Below are 20,575 nucleotides of genomic sequence, written 5' to 3' on the forward strand. Positions count from 1 at the left end.
TTAGCTTTTGCATGAGTATTAAACATACTATAAGACCTAAGATCTGAGCTTTCTTACCCCACATTTCTCTTCCCCAGAGATTGAGACCCGCTGGTACTCTCTTTCCATCGGCATTTCCCGCTCCTTAAAGCCCACATCAACCGTGTCTACACTTTTCTCTTTCATCAACCTGACATGCACATAAAGACCACAGCTTAGCATCAAAAAGAAAGGGGGATGATGACAAAGAAACAAAAACAAGGGACGTTAAGGAAGTAGAAGTAATAAAACTTTTATTCTGGTACAGCAGTCCCGTGTATGTTAGTTGTTGAAGACGAGAAGTTTATTTCTGAGAAAACCCATTTCTGCTAAACTTAAGAACAATCAGCCAATCAGCAAACATATATTATACATATATAAACATTTATAAAATGTTTTGCCAGAACTGGAGAATATATGACAAACTTATAATCAATGTGATAAAAGCTCTTTTGAACAAGTTTGTACACAATGAAAACGTTGTTTTCTAAAGCATTTTAAATGTCATAGAGAGGAATTCTGTTTGTTAATAAGATGTTGAGTCTGTTGGATTGGATAACACTGCATCGAAACTCACACCTGTCACTGATTTTAGTGTCCAGGATGCTAGAGTTACAGAGTTATGTAAGTGTGAAGAAAGTTTACATTTATTGAGGTGATACTGTACCAATAACTAACATCTCTACAGGACATAACTTTCCAGGTCAGCCATTTCACATTTTCAAACCAAAAAAAAATGCATTTATTAGCTTTGGTCCAGAAGAAAACTCGTCTGTAGGGGTTCAGAGATCCAAAGCATGCATCTGTTGTAAGTGCATATTTTAAAATGAAAGAAATGTAAAACTATTATGCTTCTGTAACATTTTTATTAGCACTTTTATTTCCTCCTGTTACCACTGAACTCTTAGAGAAATCCACACTTTAACCTCCTACTTGATAGTGTTAGGTTCTTCTTGTGGCTGGAGAACAGTTCTGATCAGATCAGACGTTAAGCCTTTCATAATAGGGAGGTCCCAGAAGCTGATGGTAGTCCTCCTGACACTGGATGGATGGAGTCTACTATCAGTCATTTTTCTACAGAATACCAAAGCAGCTAAATCATTATAAGAACTGCTATTGATTAGGTATTTCTAAATACTCTATTCAGTTTTATAAGATACTTTATCCTACTAAAAAGGACCCCACATTATGTCTGTGGTTAGGAAAGATGATTTAAAGTCTCAGGAATTAAGATATTAAACCCACAGCAATGCCTTGATAGATCCCATTATCTCCTTTTTCCTCATATCTCATCCTGCTTCCTTTTCTTCGTAAGCTAATCAATTCAATAAAACTTTGTTCATAAAAAGCCCCATTTTTCCTCACATTGATATATGATCCAGTGCTCTGAAAGCGAGATGCTTTCAACAATAAAACTGACCAGCTTGGGAACCAGTATGCAGCTACCAGGCAACACAGGATTGAACAACCTGGGAAAGCTTTCACTCAAGCTGGCCTTCTTTGGGCAATTTTTGGCAGTTACCACTGCATACCAGAAGCAATAAATCCTGTAGTCTGGGGAGCCTCTCACCCTGTTATTCATCAGAAGTTGTCACTTCCATGAGTTGCCCTTTCTTCTTCGCACAGCTAAAATGTGGGTTTTTATTTATTTTTCTGCTCTGTAAAGCTTAGTGTCCAATAAAAATGTAAAACATTTATTCACTTCATTTATGATGTGATTCAGTCCAGGGCCTTTTTGATGTCTATGGCTAACTTTCATTAACAGTATAAGCATATTACTTTGTTTTGCTTTTTAAAAAAAAAAAAAAAAAAAAAGGTGTCTTAGAGTAAATCTGTATATTTATATTAGGGCTAAAACAATCAGATTAATCGTGATCAATCAATTAGTGAAATAATCATCAATTAATATGGTAATCGATTAATTGTTAACTGGAGTGTAGAGATTATAAAATGTTTCCTTAGCTGACAGAGCAACCCAATTAGAGCAGTAATAATACCAAAATTGTAGAACAAATATGTAAACTATTTACATTTAAGATACAAAATCTTCTACATCTGTCAATACGCTCTATCCAGAACTCCTAAAGTGGAAGTTTTAGTTTCACCTGGTTTAATTCTATAAAATATCTTCTTAAAGGAACCTTTTGCTCTCCAATTATTAATCAAAAAATAACCAGATTACCGTAATCTATTTGCAAAACAATAATTAGTTGCAGCCCTTATTTGTATATATTTTTTTACCTTGTGTTTTTTATTAGAGCAAAGACACATAAAATATGAGATGAAAGCCAGAATAAAGCTATGAATTTGAGTTATTTGAAGATTATTTACTTAGCTTTCTACATATTACTATAGAGATGATTTAAAGATACATTTCTTAGTTTTAAAGTGTTACATCACCATGAAAAACCTAAAAACCTCTGAAACTGATATGATTTAGATGAAAAATCTTTCTGTGTCTTAACTTACGCTTTTTAAGCAAAGCAAAGAGAAAGGAAGAATACAGAGATATGGATGGACTTTTAAAAAAATATATATTTAGACTTTTTTAATTTCATGTTAAAAGCTTTGTCTTGCAGCTTTATGATAAAGCCAAACGAGTGACTAAAATAAGAGTTTTTCTTTATGTAGTTAGGTTTAAAACTTACTTTTGTCTTTAATGTTTGTACTTAAAAGCACTGTTGCATCAGTCACACAAAAAACTGACGTTTAGCTCATTAAAAATTCAGCTAATTAGGCCTAATGGGTGTCTAGCCTCATGACTGGCAGACAGCTTTCTTCAAACCAGCAGTTTTGTTTTTTGCACGCTAGTATTACTTTTCCCCATATAAATTTTAAAATATTACTTTTTTCTATTCGATAAAATTGAGAAGATTAAAACTTTTTTGGTTTGGTTTTCAAAACTGGACCGGGTTAGAACCGTCGATCTGAGGAAATTGTTAACAGAAGAAAGATCAAAGATATGTGAGCCACTGTGGTGATGTGAAGAAGCGCCGTCAGAAAGCTTCCAGCCTCTTATAGATTTTCCCCTGAGAAAGGCATTTATCCCCAAGCTGTCCACACATCCGTGTGTGAATGTGCATTTATGAGTGTGGTGCTACACAAACTCTGTTTATCTACCTTCACATCTGTACCATTTATTTGTTTGAATAAAAACAATTATTTCTTAATAACGGTATTGTTCTTTCATTAAAAAATATTAAAGAATGATTTCGTATTAGGGCCACAGTGAGGGAAAAAAAACTATTGGAGAGGAATTTTTCTGACCTCTTCCTCACAAAGTTATTAAATTTGAAATGTTGCGAGTAAAAAAAAAAAGCTCACTTTTAGAGGATGTAGATTTACAAACGTCACCAAACAGCAGCTAATGTCTATCCTTATTCATTTCCAATGAGGTTATTACTGACTTTATTCTTAAAACCTTTTTCTACTTTATCTTTATTGACAGGTTGACTTTATTCTTAATACTATATTATCACTTTATTACTGAGATTTCAACTTACCTCTCTAGCTCTTAGTGAGGAAGAGGTGGAAAACATTTCTCCCCAACCTTTTCTTTTTCCTCATTGCACTCTCCGTGTTACAAATGAATTTGAGTAAAAAACATTTTGTGATTATCATCCAACTGCTATAAAATATTAATTTATTTTAAGCCTTTTGACACATCTTTCAATGTTAAAAATTAGCATGTTTTTGTACAGATTTGTACATCTATTAAATCACCAGCAGGGGGAAGATATAATCCATCTCAGGCAAACAATGACCGCAATGGGTTCTATTAAATCTAACTTGCACCAAAGCAAAGCACTTAGATAATTCAGCAAAGTACTCTGTGAGAACAATTTGGAAAAATAAGAGTAGTTAGTATGCAGATGAAGTGAGGCAAACAGAATTAATCTCCTGAAATAAGAAAAAAAAAAAACACCATGCATATTGAGGCAGAGCTCACTCACTCAAGGTCTGCAGCACTGTCGATTTTCATGAAGTCCTGTTTGGCACGCAGTAAGATCTCTGGCTCAAGCCTTGGGGGTGATATGCAGAGGCGCAGGATAGTGAGGGCAAGGCAGGGGCAGATGGACACCAGAGGCAGTGAGAAGATATTTAGCAAAGAGAGACACACTGAATAAAAGCACAGGCACCCTCTCAGTCACACAGAGGCACACTCATAATGACACAATGAATTTTAACACCAGTTAGTGATGGTAAACCCTGATTGGTAAACAGGGACATGTCAGATAAATCTCTGTCCCCCAATGATTGGCTTAGTAGTGCAGTTAACATTGTCCCAGGCAGCTAATACATAACCTACCTCCATCTTAAAGTATAACATACACCACTGGCTGATATACCAGGTGTCAAATTCTGGCTCTATCAGGCAGCTGATTACTAGGACTAATGAGCCCATAGACCCAGCACATTGAAAGCTGACTGGCATGTGTGCATAGGTGAAAGCGACACTGTGCGTCAGAGGAAGGCCGAGGAAGAGAGTGCAGCTGAGTCTGACTGTCTGACGTAATATAAACGGTTTATTTAGCAGACATTGTGTTCGGAGTTTGTTTCCATTTCCTCACTTAATGTCTTGACTTATTTGTCTCTCCAGGCGGTGTCGCCGTTCCTCAAGCTGCTCGATGGGGCTGTCCTCTGGGAACTCATAGGGGGCACTTCGCATCTCGCTCTCAGCCATGCTGCGTGTGAACAGCTCCTGGTTCAAACACAGAAAACATTTATGGCGTCATAAACAGGAGACCGTGTAAATATTAATGTTCTCAGGGTTATTTGAAAGATAGCACAACTTCCACAACCACTGTGCCGTCTGCTACATTTACAGACTAATTCTCCTCTAACCTTTTTCATTTTCCATCATGTGCCAATCACTTCACTGAATTTTCTGATTATCTTATTATAGACTAGTAAAGTAAAATTTTAGAGATGGCCTTGAACTTACTTTACTAAAAATATGTAAAAAGTTGAGGGTGGATTTGTAGAGGATTTACCCTTCTTTGCACTAAACCCCCTAAACAAAGCAAAAAAAGTTGATTTACTCAACATACAGCCAAAGATTCATTGACATGGTTTCGATCAAACAATTACTATCTTTTAAAATGGTCAAACTACATGCCTCCAAATGGGAAACTGCTTTCAAATTAAAAGACAGTTTCCATCCAATCTGACTCAGCTAGAGCTTTTTTATATTGCCACTGTTGCATACACTGAAAAAAAATTATTCAACCGTTTTTGGCATTTACTTAAGCGTTTTTAGTTACTTTAAGACAATTGTTTCGTGATAGAAGCATAGGACATAAAACTATTGTGTTAAAGTAACTAAATATGATTAAGTAAATGTCAAAACGGTTGCATGAATGTAGATGGTGGAGACACAACACAAAAAACTAGAAAAAATAATTCTAGTTTATACAACCATTTCCTTGTTTTGGTCTATTAGCAAACCCGCCAACAAAATGAACTTATATTCTAAGTTGTAACTTGAAAAAATGCAAGAAAATACAATAATTAGCAATATTTTTAAAGGCATGGTACTCTTAGACTGTCACCTTTGCACAGTAAATAGATTTTATTTATTGAGAAAATCTTTTAAAGGGGTCTGAACAGTGGCATTTTTTGTAGCACTGTTGCCTTGCAATGAGAAGGTTCTGGGTTCAATCCCTGGCCTAGATTCTTTCTGCATGGAATCTGCATGCTCTGCTTGGGCATATGTGGGTTCTATCCAGGTCTTTTGGCTTCCTACCACTGTTCAAACACAACAACTCTGATGCAAATTCATGTCTCTAAATTACCTTCAAGTGTGGTGCTGTGTGTGCATGGTTGTGTGTTTATGTCACCCTGTGATGGACTGTCTACGTGTCCAGGGTGTACCCTGCCCTTCACCCACAGACAGCAATAGAAAATAAATAATCATTTTGAAAGGAGGTGTTTTAGCATAAAAGGAGTTTAAGCATAAAAATAGAGTTTTAATTGAACTAAACCTGCACTGTACATTTACAATCTTATCATATCTAGGTTTAATTTAGTTCTTACCTCAGCAAGCTCCTTGTACTTCTCCTCCATTGATGCCCGCAAATCGACTGGGAGCTGCGAAAGAGAAACTGGTGTTCCTGGGAGGGATCTCTGGGGCTTGAGGGTCTTGGGTCCAGAAACGCCACAGATGTCTAGAAAATACACAGGAAAAAAACAGCTACAGAAAAAAATGACTGATTGGACTTCGTCTACATCTCTTTTGGATGATTGTGGAAGCAGGCACCAGAAAGACAGATAATCATCTGAAATGATAACCTAACAAAGTGTCACTATTCAACAACTTAAGAGTTTTAACACATGCTGCTTTGTTTTGACATATTCTTATTGTGACTTGCTGAAGATGATATATTTGACTTGTTTTCAGAGAATCTAGGATTTTAAAAATGCACTTGAAATAGACCACTTTTGTTGTTCTAATGGTAATTAATGGAGATTTAAACAAATTGTTGTATAGATTATATCTAAAGTATAAATACAACAATTTCGGAAAATTAAATTTAAAAGAGGAGTATACTCTTGTTTTAAATGTAGTTTTCTTAAATAGATTAAATTGATGAAAACATGACAAGTAAACTGAGAGGAATCCGATATAAGATTTTTTTTTTTTATTTAGAAATACTCTAAGTTTGCAAAATGCAGCCTCACTATTTCTCATACATTTCCACTATAGTTTACAGTGGCACAACAGCTCACAGGTATTTAGTCTGCTGAAGGAAAGGCATGCAGCTTAGAGGTATAAAAAGATAGAAATTTGGGTTTACTTTAACCGAAGATTACAGTGTGGTGAGTTCTAAGTGCAGAAAAGCTATTTTAGCAGAGTGGCGTTTGGCTCAGAGGCTTCATGTTTGTCCCATTTGACCATGGTTAATGAAATGTGAAAATGGAAACAGAATTGCTAACATAGCACTCTCAGTGTTACACAATTTTTGGGTTAAAAAGTCCCTTTGACCAACCTATTAGCCAATTTTATGAGTAAAGAGTTAGACGAGAAACTGAGATGAACTAAACATCCAGCTGGAAGGAAAACAGATGCAAATAGAGGGAGTTAATGAAACAAAAGTTTTAGTTTAAGTGGCTGCAAATCTGAAACAGTCAACATGATTATAAAATAGACAACTACAAAAAGTCCTGCAAAAAGAAATCTCTCCCAGCTATGATTGGTTCAAACTTTATGACATTTACCAACATGTACCCATACCTGACACATGGGTAAACATGGCTGAGTGGGAGAAAGGAGAAACATTTCCATCTGAACGTATTCTCACACCTAAATATAAAGGAGGGTAATGTGTTGGCATTTTCTGTTAAGTGTGTAGATTTTTCTATAACAGGAGCACCACAGTTAAATAGGCAAACATGGTAATCCAATCAACTCTCTGTGTTTGTTGGTGTACCCTTGCTTCTCTATAACTAGAGCCATTATTAGTGCTGCGTCTGGGCAGCAGCAATTACTTTCTGCCATCTGCTGTCTGCCTATAAAGTGGTGGAGATAAAAGTACAGTAAGTATCTCCATCATCTCTTCATTATCCTTAGTATATTAATATTCTGCAGCATTTAAATACAGCACGCAGAAGAGTTTGAGAGCTAACACATTGCTTTGAAGAGGAAACTGAGGTTGCTTCCACAAGTTGTCTTAAGTCATGTATGTTGGTGTAAAAAAAATGCTCTGTTGGTCTTAACCTGAATAACTGAAGCAGTTTTATTGAATAAATGATATTAAGCCCCCCCTTTGTACCAAACATGTATTGGGATGAAGGGTGAAAACATAACTATGTTCAACAGAGACAAGGTGGTGTGCTAATTTGGTATCACCCTACTTATTTATTTTTCTTAATTACTTTATTAACATTATCTCCTCAGGCTCTGAGGTGTCTTTATTGTAAGGTCAGGGTGACCTGCTGACTTTAAGAGCTCTACATGCCATGGGCAATAAATCTTCATCAGGGCAGACAGAGTTGCTGCATAGGATTGAATGAAATAAAATTATGTTATTATTGGCTGAATATCATATTATTATTATTATTATTATTATTATTATTATTATTATATTCAGTTTTAAAATGTAATAACACTGTAGACAAACTCTTTTCAGATTTTTTGGATTCCACTAAACATAACAGTTTTGGGAATCTTTTAGATACATACATTATAAGTAGAAAAAAAATGGCCAAAACTTTAAAGATAACATTACTAATTAATTAAACCCAATATATATATTTCATACTCATAATATGTAGCATTAAACAACTATTGATTTCAGGACTGTATTTAAAATGTAGTACAAATGTATTTAATCCTATTTTTTTTAAAGATTTTAATAAATATTTGCATAATTTCTGTTCATAATATGCAACAAAAATTGAGAGGAAAATAACATAATTAGAGAGAGTCTGGAATTAAATGTTTGCACATAATAAAAAACTAAGATATTTGCTGAAACAAATGATGACTTGCAGCTTCTATTTGCAGTTTTAATACCCCGAAGTTTGACTTGTTTTGCTTGATGTTTACCTTGTGAGTGTGTCTGCCCATTTTAGAAGAAAATGCCACAGCCATTCATCATTGTGACAAAGCCATGAGCTCATCTCTAATACGTGCAGGTAGCACTGAGAAAGCTGTGCATCCTTGTGTCACATTCCTGAGACCTTTCACACACACCCCCACACTCATTTAGTTTCAGCGGAGCTGGTTTGTCTCTACAAGGACCAGTCCATTATATAACCTTAAAACATGCAGTGTCGAAAATGTTGTATAATCAGAAGCCTCCAAATCTAAACTTTAATCACTAAAAGTGATTTTTGAGTGAATATTACAATTTCCCTACCATATTAACATTGGAATCAATGTCATATTCAAAAATAGGTTATAAAGGGAAATGTTACAATTCATTTCCTAAAGTGTTCAAGGAGATTACTAATAATTTGATAAGGTTTTTGGCACATTTTCCTAAATTTTGAACTTGTCCATCTTAAACTGACAGATTTGCTAGGGCTTTATTTATGTGTCAATAAAAAGGTAAAATTATGAATCTGTTCTTTCAGCAGATGGTATGTTTTACAAGCTTTGCACTGTTGTTACAATTATTAAATCAGTCAACAATCATTTCAATAATCAATTACCGGTAATCACAACTAATATGATTGCTTTAGGATCACTTTAAAAAATTACACAAATATAAATGTCATTTAATTATTCACCTAACAGACATTAGCATAGATAAGCAATAAACTAGATTAGAATGGAAATACCAACATTTTACCATTTTCATTTTACTACAATGCATGGTCGATACCTTAAGAAATGTGCGAATAATTGACTGTTCCAAAACAGCTGACATAAATCCATTAAATAATCAATCATACTTAAAGCATTTGTTATCAGACCAATTATTCTTGTAAAATATAAACAATATATATCATATTGACAATATACATAATCAAATGTTGGTTTGAAGTATATAAATCATATGAAGGGTTGGACTGTGACAATGCCAACACAATTTTTTTGAACTGATTAGTTGAGCCTGATATGAGTGTTGACATGCCATGCCAATGCTACTTGTTTTTAGCTTGCTCATCATGAAGAATTAAAAATGCTAGCCAAAACATAAAGATTAAACATGACAAATAGCAAACAAGATATTTTCTTTTAAAACAATATGAAGCAACAAATAGTATATATTAAGTCATTATAAATAATTACAGGTATTGTTAAGACATGCAAACTTAAGATATTTAATACAACTATGTATAAACTAGTGAGAATAATCACTAAGATAAGTAAATGAAGACTGTTTACATATCTGGGACTTATGATTGAGATACAAAAAGAGCGTATTGAGAAACGGCGAAAAGCAGAAAAACTGCATTCTTTGCACTGAGGCCAAACCAATTTGTTTCTCCTTTGCTGCCAGGTGGAGGTAAAAGAAGGAACTAGCAAAAGTTTTCTTTTTTTCTTTACAGACTTTAGTCCCTGAGAGGCAGGATGAGGACAGATGCTTCAGGTGTTCCTTAGCAACCACTGCTAAGAATAAACCTCTACTTTGCATCCACAGCATCAGTTTTCATCATTAAGATAAACATAGACGACCAGAATGATGAGATTTTCTTCCTTGCTAGAGCATCATTTTATCACTTTACATATAACAAATCCATTAAAGTCTGCCTATTGAAGAAGAATAAACAGAAAGAAAAGATAATAGGTGCATTGTTCACTTGGGCCTGGCTTTGATTAAACCAAGGAGACCGACAGCAGCTCATTAACACAGCACCATTAGTAGAAGGCTGGGAAAAGTCAGCATTTTCAGGTGGACTGAAAGTGAGAGCTCAGCAGCACACAGTGCTTCCTACAGGCTGGCTGAGGGGCACAGTGCTAATGAAGATGCACGTTTCATTTGCAGCTGAAGCAGTGAACACACAGCGGCAGCCGGCACTTCTGGTTTGATGCATTATTTTAAAGAACACGTCTTACAGGTTCACTTAGTGTCATTTAAGATAATGGTGTATACGGCTGTAACACTGAAGCAAACAACTATTTTCAGAAATATAATAATCCAACAATGATCTATTTTCTTTGTCCTTATACAGCTTTAGCTCTATAGTTTTCCTTTTGTTTTCAGCTTATTCCAGCAACTGCAACTCTTTCTCATCTGTCACCATAAGCTCGCTTTTGCAGTATTTTTAAAGTGATAAGTAAACATGTCTCACACCAGACTGCTGAAACTCCAGCTAACATCAAATCCAAAACAACAGGCTCTTAATTTGAAGGTACTGTTTATGACAGATGACTGTATGCTACAGTACCTTTATCTGCCTGTGTTGTCCTGCACTCAGTCTTCGTTATGGTCGCAGTGGCCTTGTTAGAGCTCTTGTGGGATGCTGGGACATGTAACTAGGCCTGGGACGGCCGATGTACCCTCCCCCGCTGGTACAGTGGAAGAGAGAGAGAGAGACAGCAAACGCAGAGAGCATACAGTGTGAGGAAACACAACGCTGCTCTGGCACCGGGATCACAAAGCTCTCCTCCTTTTGTATTTCATGCAGCTTCTCTGTCTGCGCCGGTCGCCACCTTCTGAGCACGGCTGAGTCAGTCCCCCCTCCCTTTCTCTTTTTTTCCCCCAATTCTGTGTCACAGCTGCTTCCTGGACTGCACCTCTTTCAGAGTATGAGAAGCACAGCCTCTAAGCTCCCGGATTTAAATACTGGGTTGGTGCATACCACGTGGCAAAAAAGGGGAAGGAGTTGGGTAGACTGCATCATGATCTATTGTGTTGTGAAATGGAGGAGGGCCTGTGATAAGTAGCCACTCCTACTCCCTCTCCTCCTCTTCCCACCACCTTTAAGAACACAAGGCTTGAATTATCAAAGCAGCAGATAAAAATGCAGCAATATGTATTTAGGCTGACCATTTTATTGTACCTTTTTTGCTGGTTTTTGTTTTCTAGCTTGTTTTCTTAAAGTTCTACAATACCTCTTGTTTTCCAAGGACACCTATGATAAAAAGATGCATAGGGAACCATAAGGTGTAACTGCTTTAATTAAAAAAATCTCAGTTTTTTCACAGGGAAGCACATGAGACTTCATGTGCAATCACGTTCGTACAGAGCTTTTAGCTAAATGACATACTTCCTCCCATGTTTCCCCTTTAATCATGTGACGACCAGAAAATTGCTTTTTTCTTCCCTCACATGACAAGTGAGGCCCAAGTGCTTTATTCAACTCGCATCAGCTTAGCTATATTTATTTAATTCAATTCAATTCAGTTTATCTATATAGCGCCAATTCACAACACGTCATCTCAAGGCACTTTACAGTTCACCAGATCATACAGTCAAATTGATTCAGGTTTCTATCTAAGGAAAACCAGTTGATTGCATCGAATTGTTGACTCGGATGCAACCCCTCACACTAAGCATGCTTGTGGCGACAGTGGAGTGGAAAAACCATGACATTCCATGATACTTCAAATGATATTCCCCAAATAAAGCAGAGTAAATGGAGTTGGTCTTAGCCCAAAACTCAGTTAAAAACACCCCAAAACAAAACACACTGCTTTGGAAAAAATGATCATTTTTATTATATACTGTGCAGGAATAATCCAAGTTTAATCTACAGCATGATCTAAAAATGTTGCTGATCTCAGCTGTATATAGCCAAACATTTGTACATCAATACTATAAGTAGAGCTGTAAGCAGCACTTAAACCCAACAGGACTGTTGTAAAACAGGATTTGTCAGAGCCGTCATCTAAACCCAGAAAAAAATATGCTGAAGGCACAAACAGGATGAAATCGAAAGTTAGAGAAACAGGAACACAGATGCGTCAAAAGGCCCTGATTTCTGAAGGTGAACTGTTTTTTGCGCAATACCGTTTTATAGCCACTTAATCACACAGGAAACAATGAGGAGAAGACGGATATGCTTAAAGTTGTCACCTTTCCGCTAATATTAGGCTGATACGCCTATTTCCTATGAGCATAATCATCCTCTAACATCTGGGCTCTCTCTCCCAGGGTTCTTGCTTGCTCATTTTGGTTCAACGGCTGGTCACTCTGAAAGAAGGCCGACATGCTAAATTTATTGAGCGTTACGACTGCAGAAACTTTTTTTCTTTTAAACACATTAACCTCCTTATTTGCACATATAAGGGAGAAATCCGTCTGTTTCAGGCACTGGAGTCGACACTTTGAAAACAGGGACCACATGTTTGCCCTGTCATCAAAACTCACCCTGCAGGCAGGAGAACACATGCGCTCCCGTCTGTCGGCACACAGAGAGCAAAACCTTTGAAGGTAAAGGTGGAATATTCCAGTTTAAACTATTCCCATACGACTGGTCTGTCAAGCTAAAGCAGTAAATGATCAGAGTTTTTTTTTCTACTCAATAAATGGCTAATTTAAACAAACAATGATGGCTGCTGGAAAGATCCACATATAGGGTTTATTTTTCTTATAGCATTCAACACTATTTACTACCAAATTATAATTTTATGTTTTCATTTTATACATCATATACATTTTATACCTTCCCCATCAAGGTTTGATTATTATTGAAATAGACCATTACTGAGGCTTAAGGTTAACTCATAAAATGTTAGTAGTTATTTGACAAGCTACTACACCACATGAACCATACATAATGAAACAAAACTTCCCATAGAAAAAAATTATGTTAACTTACACCAGAATCCCCATTACTGTTATAATTGAATATTCCATATAGAGGTATGTTTATTTATTTATCAATCTAATTATTAATTAATACTCCTGAACCCTGGCAATGAATGATTATTTTACATAAAAGTGAATATGTAATAATTCATTTTTCACTGGGTTGCTGTACTTTGACCCTTCTTACCAAATGATACACAACATAAAAAAGTTGTTAAAGGATTAAGTAATTAGCTTATTATACTGCAGTCAGTAATATTTTGCTAACATGTTTGTCATGTAATGCGGTCTTATTATATGACACCAAAAAACTCACAACAAACCTTTAGCATCAAGGCTGAGGTAGTTCAAGAAAAGCTACCTTAATAACCTACTAATTTCTTAAACCGACAATAATCCTGAACAGTGCTCAGCAACCCGTGGCTGCAAACCATTTCTACGGTATTTGGAAAAATTATGACATAAAAAAAAGCTATGATCTCCATCTCCAAGGTCGACAAATGTTTAGCATTTAATACATTGCTCTTTCAAACTGTTTGGCAGAAAAGTAACATTACAAAAAAAAATCAAAATATGTGGTCGCTGTGTTCCAAAAAATGTTAAAAACAAACCACTGAATTTCAAACTTGGAAACCAAAGTCCAAGGGTTTGTTTAAAACTTTTTTTGGAACGACTATGACCTGAATGACTGAGAATCTTCAGCAGCTTTAATATGTGGTTGCAATTCTTACCATTTCCAAGAGAGGAGTCAGACTCTCCTTGTTGTGTTGGTCTATTTAACAGGAAAGGTGCCTTAAATTAACTTGTCAGACACAGGCAAATTTTAAATCAACAGATCAGAGATAAAAACAAACTAGTCATGTTCTAAAGTGTTAAAGTCACAGCCTTTTATTAGTTGCCCGCTCCATCTCATACCAAATTAAAGGGAGAAACTCAAATCCTTGAAGCCTGTTATTCAGACTGTTAAAAACTGAAATGATGAGTCTAAGCTGATACTTCGAACACCGCTTGAAAGCATTAAGTTGCATGTCTATTAAAACAATTTATCAAATGTTGTGACATCACTCATCAGCCTCTGAGTACATGTGAGTGCAGACCAAGATTAACAGATAACCTTTGTTTTCTTCACAACTGAGGCAGCTGTGTTGGATCAAAGAAAAGGCTTTTCACAATGGTTATCGGCCCCTTAATAAGCAGAGAAGGAACAAAGTGACAAAGGAGCTGAAGGTTAAAGAGACAATAGCATGACAGAATAGAAAACAACTTCTCAACTAATGACATCATTTCAGAGTAGAAGAGCTTGAAAACAATGATCAACTATAACAGCCCTACACTGTGATAACATCATGTGTGATTAAGGACCTGAACCCTGTCGTCTTTACGTTCAACTTCACACCTCACTCCAACAGAAACTGTGACTATCTGATTAATCTTTTAGAGGATCACCAGATGCTCGACTGACCAGCACCATCCCTGCATTTTCGGCAAGGCAGACCAATCTATTAAGATTGCTGATCAGATAAATCTGCATAGACAGAGGTGTACCATCCACTGGTACACTCAGAGCCACCTGGAGCTAACGCATTTTCCTCACGCATTTTGTGAGTTCCAATCCAGCGGCTGCGTCCTCTGAAGGCCAGATTGGTTAGTCGATTACGTCATAGCACGGCGCTGAGGCCTGTTCGGATTAGAGGACTCCTTTGTATGCGGCCAACAAAGGCAGCCTTATTTTTGCCCATTTTGGAGGGCAGGTCCAGTATATCCTACGTGGCCTTGGGTACCATGTGATTCATTTGGGGTCCTGCGTAGGGCAGTGACGTTACATTACATGATTGGCTGAACGTTCTCACATGATGTAAAACATAGTGGTTGCCCAGACAACGATTATAACATCACGCAGCGTCTGTTAGCATGTCTAATGACCGATGAAGTTTTACCTGATCAATAACAAAACTGAAAAACAATCTGTTTATGGTGAAGAAAGTATCTGCAGGACCATGATATAAAGGGGAAGGGCTGGGTAGCACTTTAGCTTACTGTGCTCAGTAGCTAACAGGTTAGCCTCGTTGAGCTAGGTGAGTTAGCCATATTAAGCTACACTACTTTTAAATTATCAACAACATCCATTAGTTTTCCACAAGTAGAATAACTGTTGTTTTGTTTGTCTAAAATCTCTACGAAAGTCTTGCCCTCAGATCTTAATAAAAAGAATAAAAATAAACTGAGACTTTTTGTCACCAATTTATATGGCAGCACTTTCCGTCAAGACTGACAATGGTTGTTTTCTAATTTCGGCTACTTTAGATCGCCAATAAAATGTAAAATAATGGCAAATATAGGTAATAACATGTTGAGACTCCAAAAGAAATTTTATCCTTAAGAAACGGGTGCAATACAGTTTGTCATAGTGGAGTTGCTATATGTTGACGTCATCTGATCAGCTCATTGTGCATGCGCATCCAGCTATACATCTGGGTCGTTCTCCATTTTATTTTGTTAAAAATACCTAAATGACGTTTTTCCTCCCCAAAAATAGTAAACGTACTCAAATATAATGTGTTAAAGGTTAATAATGTATTTCCTGAGAAAATAAATGCATTAAAATCCTTTCTTTTTTATCACTCGTCTCTGCCCGTTCTAGACCGGGTCCTTGGAGGACGCAGCCTCTGAAATCGAACCATACCTCCCCTAAACACTCTGTTCAGAAGATGATGTTCTAACCTCTCTTCCATCCTTTAATTCGTCATTATCATAAAAACAAGGCAGGATGAAAACATATAGTCAGAAATCTGCCAAAAATGCATATGTGTAATGTATAATCATATTCAAATCACAGTCATGTAAACTACTCTTCATGTGCCCTTTGAATGTTGAGTGGGTGTAGATTCTGTACAATGAGACCCCCAACACAATAATGTTGGAAAAATGAGAATAAAACAGGGTGAACTTTAGCTGATATTCAACAATCATATTACAAATGCCATATTTTCATAAAGTGCAGCTCTACAACTTTTCCTTAAGACTATAGTTTGAATTTAAAGCCTATCATGACAAAGTTATTTTAAGGAATAAATATTTAAAAAACATTAAAACTAGAAAACAAGGAAACAAGCATTTTAAACCCTAAACCAATTATTTACATTAAATTACTCAAACAGCTCAGTGAGATATGCTTCTAACCCCTACATGACTCTGGCTATTATTACTTCTCAGCACATCCTTAGCCCCAAACACCAGTCAGCGGGACCACTGATAAAACTACACCCCCGTTCCCTCCCTTTCTTTAACAGCTGGCATTTCTGTTAACAACAATGCCTAACAAGACTGATCTCCATGTCAGCAGCCTAATTCCCATGAGAGGGTCAAACATTCACAAAAATTGCCTTCCAAGGATTTAAAATAATGTAGTTATCATGTCATTAGTTGAACTGCACTCTGTTTTGTTTCTATCAAATACATGCTGGCAGTCAACAATCTGCATACATTCAAAGAAAAAACATAGATGTGATTCTTATTGTTGTATATCTGCTATACATTCTTACAGCAGATAATGTCACCACAGCTCTCAACATATCTGAATATAGCAGAGCTCCTTTGTGACTTGACACTGTGAGCATTTAGCACTGTACTTGTATCATATGGTAGTATAATAACTGTGTGGTAAGATGTCAACTTCCCAACTGGAACAAAAAACTGCACTCAAGAATAACACCCATAATATCAATACTTATATGCTAACACATTGTAAAGTTTTTATTTCTGCCCCTTCTGTAACCATTATACTTCAGTCATTACATATTGGTAAACTACTCTTTGAAGGTAAGTATTACTCCTAGTTTGGTGTATTTTATATTATCTCCCGAATGTAGCGTTTCTTTGTTCATTGATTGGCTGATTTGCTTGGTTAGGTAATTATGGAAAAAGCTATGAATATTTTTTTTAACCACGTGTCTCTAAACCCAAATATATTTTTGTGTTGTTCGAGGTTATAATCCAGATTTAAGATTCCTTCACATTGTGAGGTAGGAAGATGAGCTGCTTAGCAGAGCTCTGTGTTCTCCTAGTGCTTTATAATATTTGTTTTAAAAAATGTCTTAGTGGGAATAGTTAAAATAAGAATTACAAAAATAGTTGGACGTCACTAAAACAATTAGATTAAAAGAATTGGATCAAAACTGATAAAAGTTTATCTATCAAATCAAAACAACCAGATTTCGCCAGTTACAGACTGAACATATTGCTGCATATCGAGAATAAAATTAAACCACAATAATTCTTATACTATTTGTGCAACTGACATGAAATTGCATGATGTTTTCCTCATATAGGTGAGGCTATAGAAATAAGTCCCTAAAGATGACTGTGGTAGAAAATAGACTTGGTGAGGTCAGCAACTATAAAAACCAAACGGCTGAAGCTGTTTTCTCTCTGATCAAATGAAGTGGATCAAATGAAAGAGGATCTCTGTAGGGAGACAAACTAAGGCAGAGGATTCGCTGTGCCTAACAAGTGAAATCCAACCTATCAAAGTCATGCAGCGCTGTTGTTCATCTAGCAAATCACCCCAGTGAGAGGTGGCAGATGTTGCTGATGTTGAGTCTGCCTGCTGTGAGTTTGTGTGTACATTCATTCTGTTTGTTTCCAGAGGAGACTGTGATAGTGCTGGGTTATCAGCGACCCTCGGCAACAAAGCATCCACCTGTTGATAGGCAGAGACTTTGTGTCCTTGGTTCCCAGCTCTACGAAATCCTTTTTCCGGGATGGAAATGTAATATGGGAGTTAACTGAGCTATTCATAGCAGAAGAAAGCCCTGGAATTTTCCACCCAAACACCCAAGGATTTGGTCATCACTCACGTCTGACCAAGGGATGGACAGAGAGTTCAGTCACTGAAAACCAGCTGATGTTTGGCAATACAGCTCTTACATAGCAGATGTTGCCCTCTAGTGGCAACATCTTAAAAATCATATACAAGAATTTAGCAGAGTATGCAAGCTTAAGGGGATTTAAAATACTTAAATAGAGTACTTTCCTTTTTACCGATAAAAAACGTTAATCTTGAGAAATAATTGTTATATTTGCATTCATACCTGTACTTCTTCTTTTTTTTTTTTTTTTTTTTTTGCCATAACACAGTTTGGGATGTCTTTTTTTTTTTTTTTTTTTTTACAACTCATACCTGTACTTCTGAGGTTCAGTTATTCGACTGGCATGCCATGCATCAAGGCAGCAAATGTTTAGAATGCATTACTGAAAAATGATTTAATCTTAAGTCTCGGTCTAGTCCCCATTTTACCACAGGGGATGATGGAAATCAACTGTGGCAACTTTTTTTATATATATATATATATATATATATACATAGTATAATATGTTTTTTGTGTAAAGATAAGCTTTTCGAAACTTGCTATCAGTGGTATCCAAACTTTGATGATGAGGGAAAGAATATTCATGCAAAATGCACTAGCAGGTCATTAAAAAAACTCTCTATGCACTTCATTACCAACTAAAAGGCAAAATGTAAATGAAACAAACAAAATAGAGTGATTTTGTAGAAGAAGGATATGTAGATCCCTGTAGATCTACATATAAAGCACCAGGCATATATGAATGTTTTCTAAGGTCTGTTTCTGGGTGAAGCTTTTTGGATATTTGTGGTTCTTTACTTGTTATGGAATGAAAATGGATGCAAAAACCTGGTAAATGAACGACACATTTTAGGTGTTTTAATAAACTTTTTTTTAGCTCTTTTAAAGGAGCAATAAGTAATAATTTATTTTAGATAGAAAGATCTAAAAACAGTGATCTCAAGAACTAAAGGTATCTTTCTAAATGCATTTTATGGACGTACATGTATGTGCAGGACTGCAGCACATGCATGTACGTCCATGTGAATAGCTGCCACTAACAGTCTCCCAGAGAGAGAGCTCAAAGAGTAAGAGTACAGTGGAGGAGAGCTTTTAGATAGCAAACTTTTAGATAAAAAAAAAATGTCCATCTAAATCAACTGTCTGCCTAAAGCAGGGTTTATACAGGAATGAGTAACTTTCATGTAATGCTTTTTAATGCTCTTTTAATATTCCTAGTAATAATTTTAATGCCATTAACAAGTACCCACTTTTGTTGAAATTTGTATTTCCCCATTCTCTCGCTTTTTTTCTAGCTTTTTCTCTTAACTGGTGCTAAAACCCTTACCTGGTTATAGCACCAGGTATGGGTGCTAAAACTTAAAAAATGACTAAAGCAAACTCCTGCTACACGCAGCAGCAGCTAGTCAAAGTTTAAAGCAAATTATTAATTTATGGCCTAAATGCTTAATAATGAACCAATACAAAGGTGTATGTACAGGACGGCGGGGAAAAAATGGGACTTCTGGACAATAATATATTTTAAAATTAAAACCTGGCAAATAATTGCATCTGTGCTATAATTACAATTTAGAAAAACAAAAATTTGAAATCTCACAGTCACACAATTTTATTTATATTTCATTTCTCAAGCATAAAACATTGCATTTCTCCCTCTAGCCCCTTAGTTTGCTGTAATATACTTAATGTGGGTTTGCGGCCACAAAGAAGGGAAGAGAAAGTTGCAGATCTATGCATGCAAGAAGTCAGCTCTTTTTGACACAAAAGTAAAAATCAGGTTTTTAGGGTCATGAAAAATGGAAACCTTGGTGTGAAAAATCTACAAGACAAATCTAAATAAAATCACATTTGCAATATTGGTTAAAAACAATTGGAATTTGGATTTTTGGACAATTGTTCAGCCCTATTTAATCTTAAGCTCTCCACCACCTTCCTATCAATAAATCTGAACCTGAAACGTTGTCTTTGTATTAGAATAATAATTTTTTCGGCAAATCCTGATAATTCCGTTTAACAGTGGGAATAAATATGGGAAAAAAAATATGCATGTGTTGATGAATCCTGTTCTTGACTTGTTCATAGCTCCTTTTATCGCACAGAACAGCTGCAGTAGATGATGTTTGCAACAAATATTTGGTTTTAGAACACAAACAGGCTGGTGCGGTCTGATAGAAGTGGCCTACATCTGGTGCTCAAAGCAGGCTGGGAGAAGCACAGGACTCAGCCAAGCGGCTAATTGAGAGGCCTCAAATGACTGCATGGATGGGGAGACTTCTTAAGTTATTTATTACTGCGCAAAGCACACAGGCTTCCTCAGCAAAGATTGTAAAATGCCTGTCAGAGAGAGTTACTGCTTAAGATATGTGGTTGCATCCTTTTAAACAGAAAAAAAAAAACCCAAAAGCTTCACCAAACGTCTAACTAATATTTACATGAAGTAATAATTGTAAGTATATTCAATTTATTCACAGGGACAAACCTGCT

The 20,575-nt window shown here is 36.1% G+C and overlaps 1 protein-coding gene across 4 annotated transcripts in view; it reads right to left on the reverse strand.

Annotated features, from left to right (window-relative positions):
- The window catches only part of LOC107085648 (AMP deaminase 2-like), a 37,497-nt gene that overhangs the window by 12,032 nt on the left and 4,890 nt on the right, over window positions 1-20,575 (reverse strand). For 2 of the 4 annotated variants that reach the window (XM_015376113.1, XM_015376111.1), the window contains 4 exons: window positions 6,055-6,185; window positions 4,590-4,720; window positions 3,972-4,040; window positions 58-169 (listed from right to left, as the gene is read on the reverse strand). In XM_015376113.1, the coding sequence (XP_015231599.1) occupies window positions 58-169; window positions 3,972-4,040; window positions 4,590-4,720; window positions 6,055-6,185 (443 nt within the window). Of the gene's footprint in view, window positions 1-57; window positions 170-3,971; window positions 4,041-4,589; window positions 4,721-6,054; window positions 6,186-10,857; window positions 11,200-20,575 lie in introns of those variants that run through there. The other 2 variants (XM_015376114.1, XM_015376112.1) reach the window with 2 other exon arrangements.

This window comes from Cyprinodon variegatus, unplaced genomic scaffold (assembly GCF_000732505.1).
Source record: "Cyprinodon variegatus isolate N-32 unplaced genomic scaffold, C_variegatus-1.0 Scaffold129, whole genome shotgun sequence".
Lineage (NCBI taxonomy): Eukaryota > Metazoa > Chordata > Actinopteri > Cyprinodontiformes > Cyprinodontidae > Cyprinodon > Cyprinodon variegatus.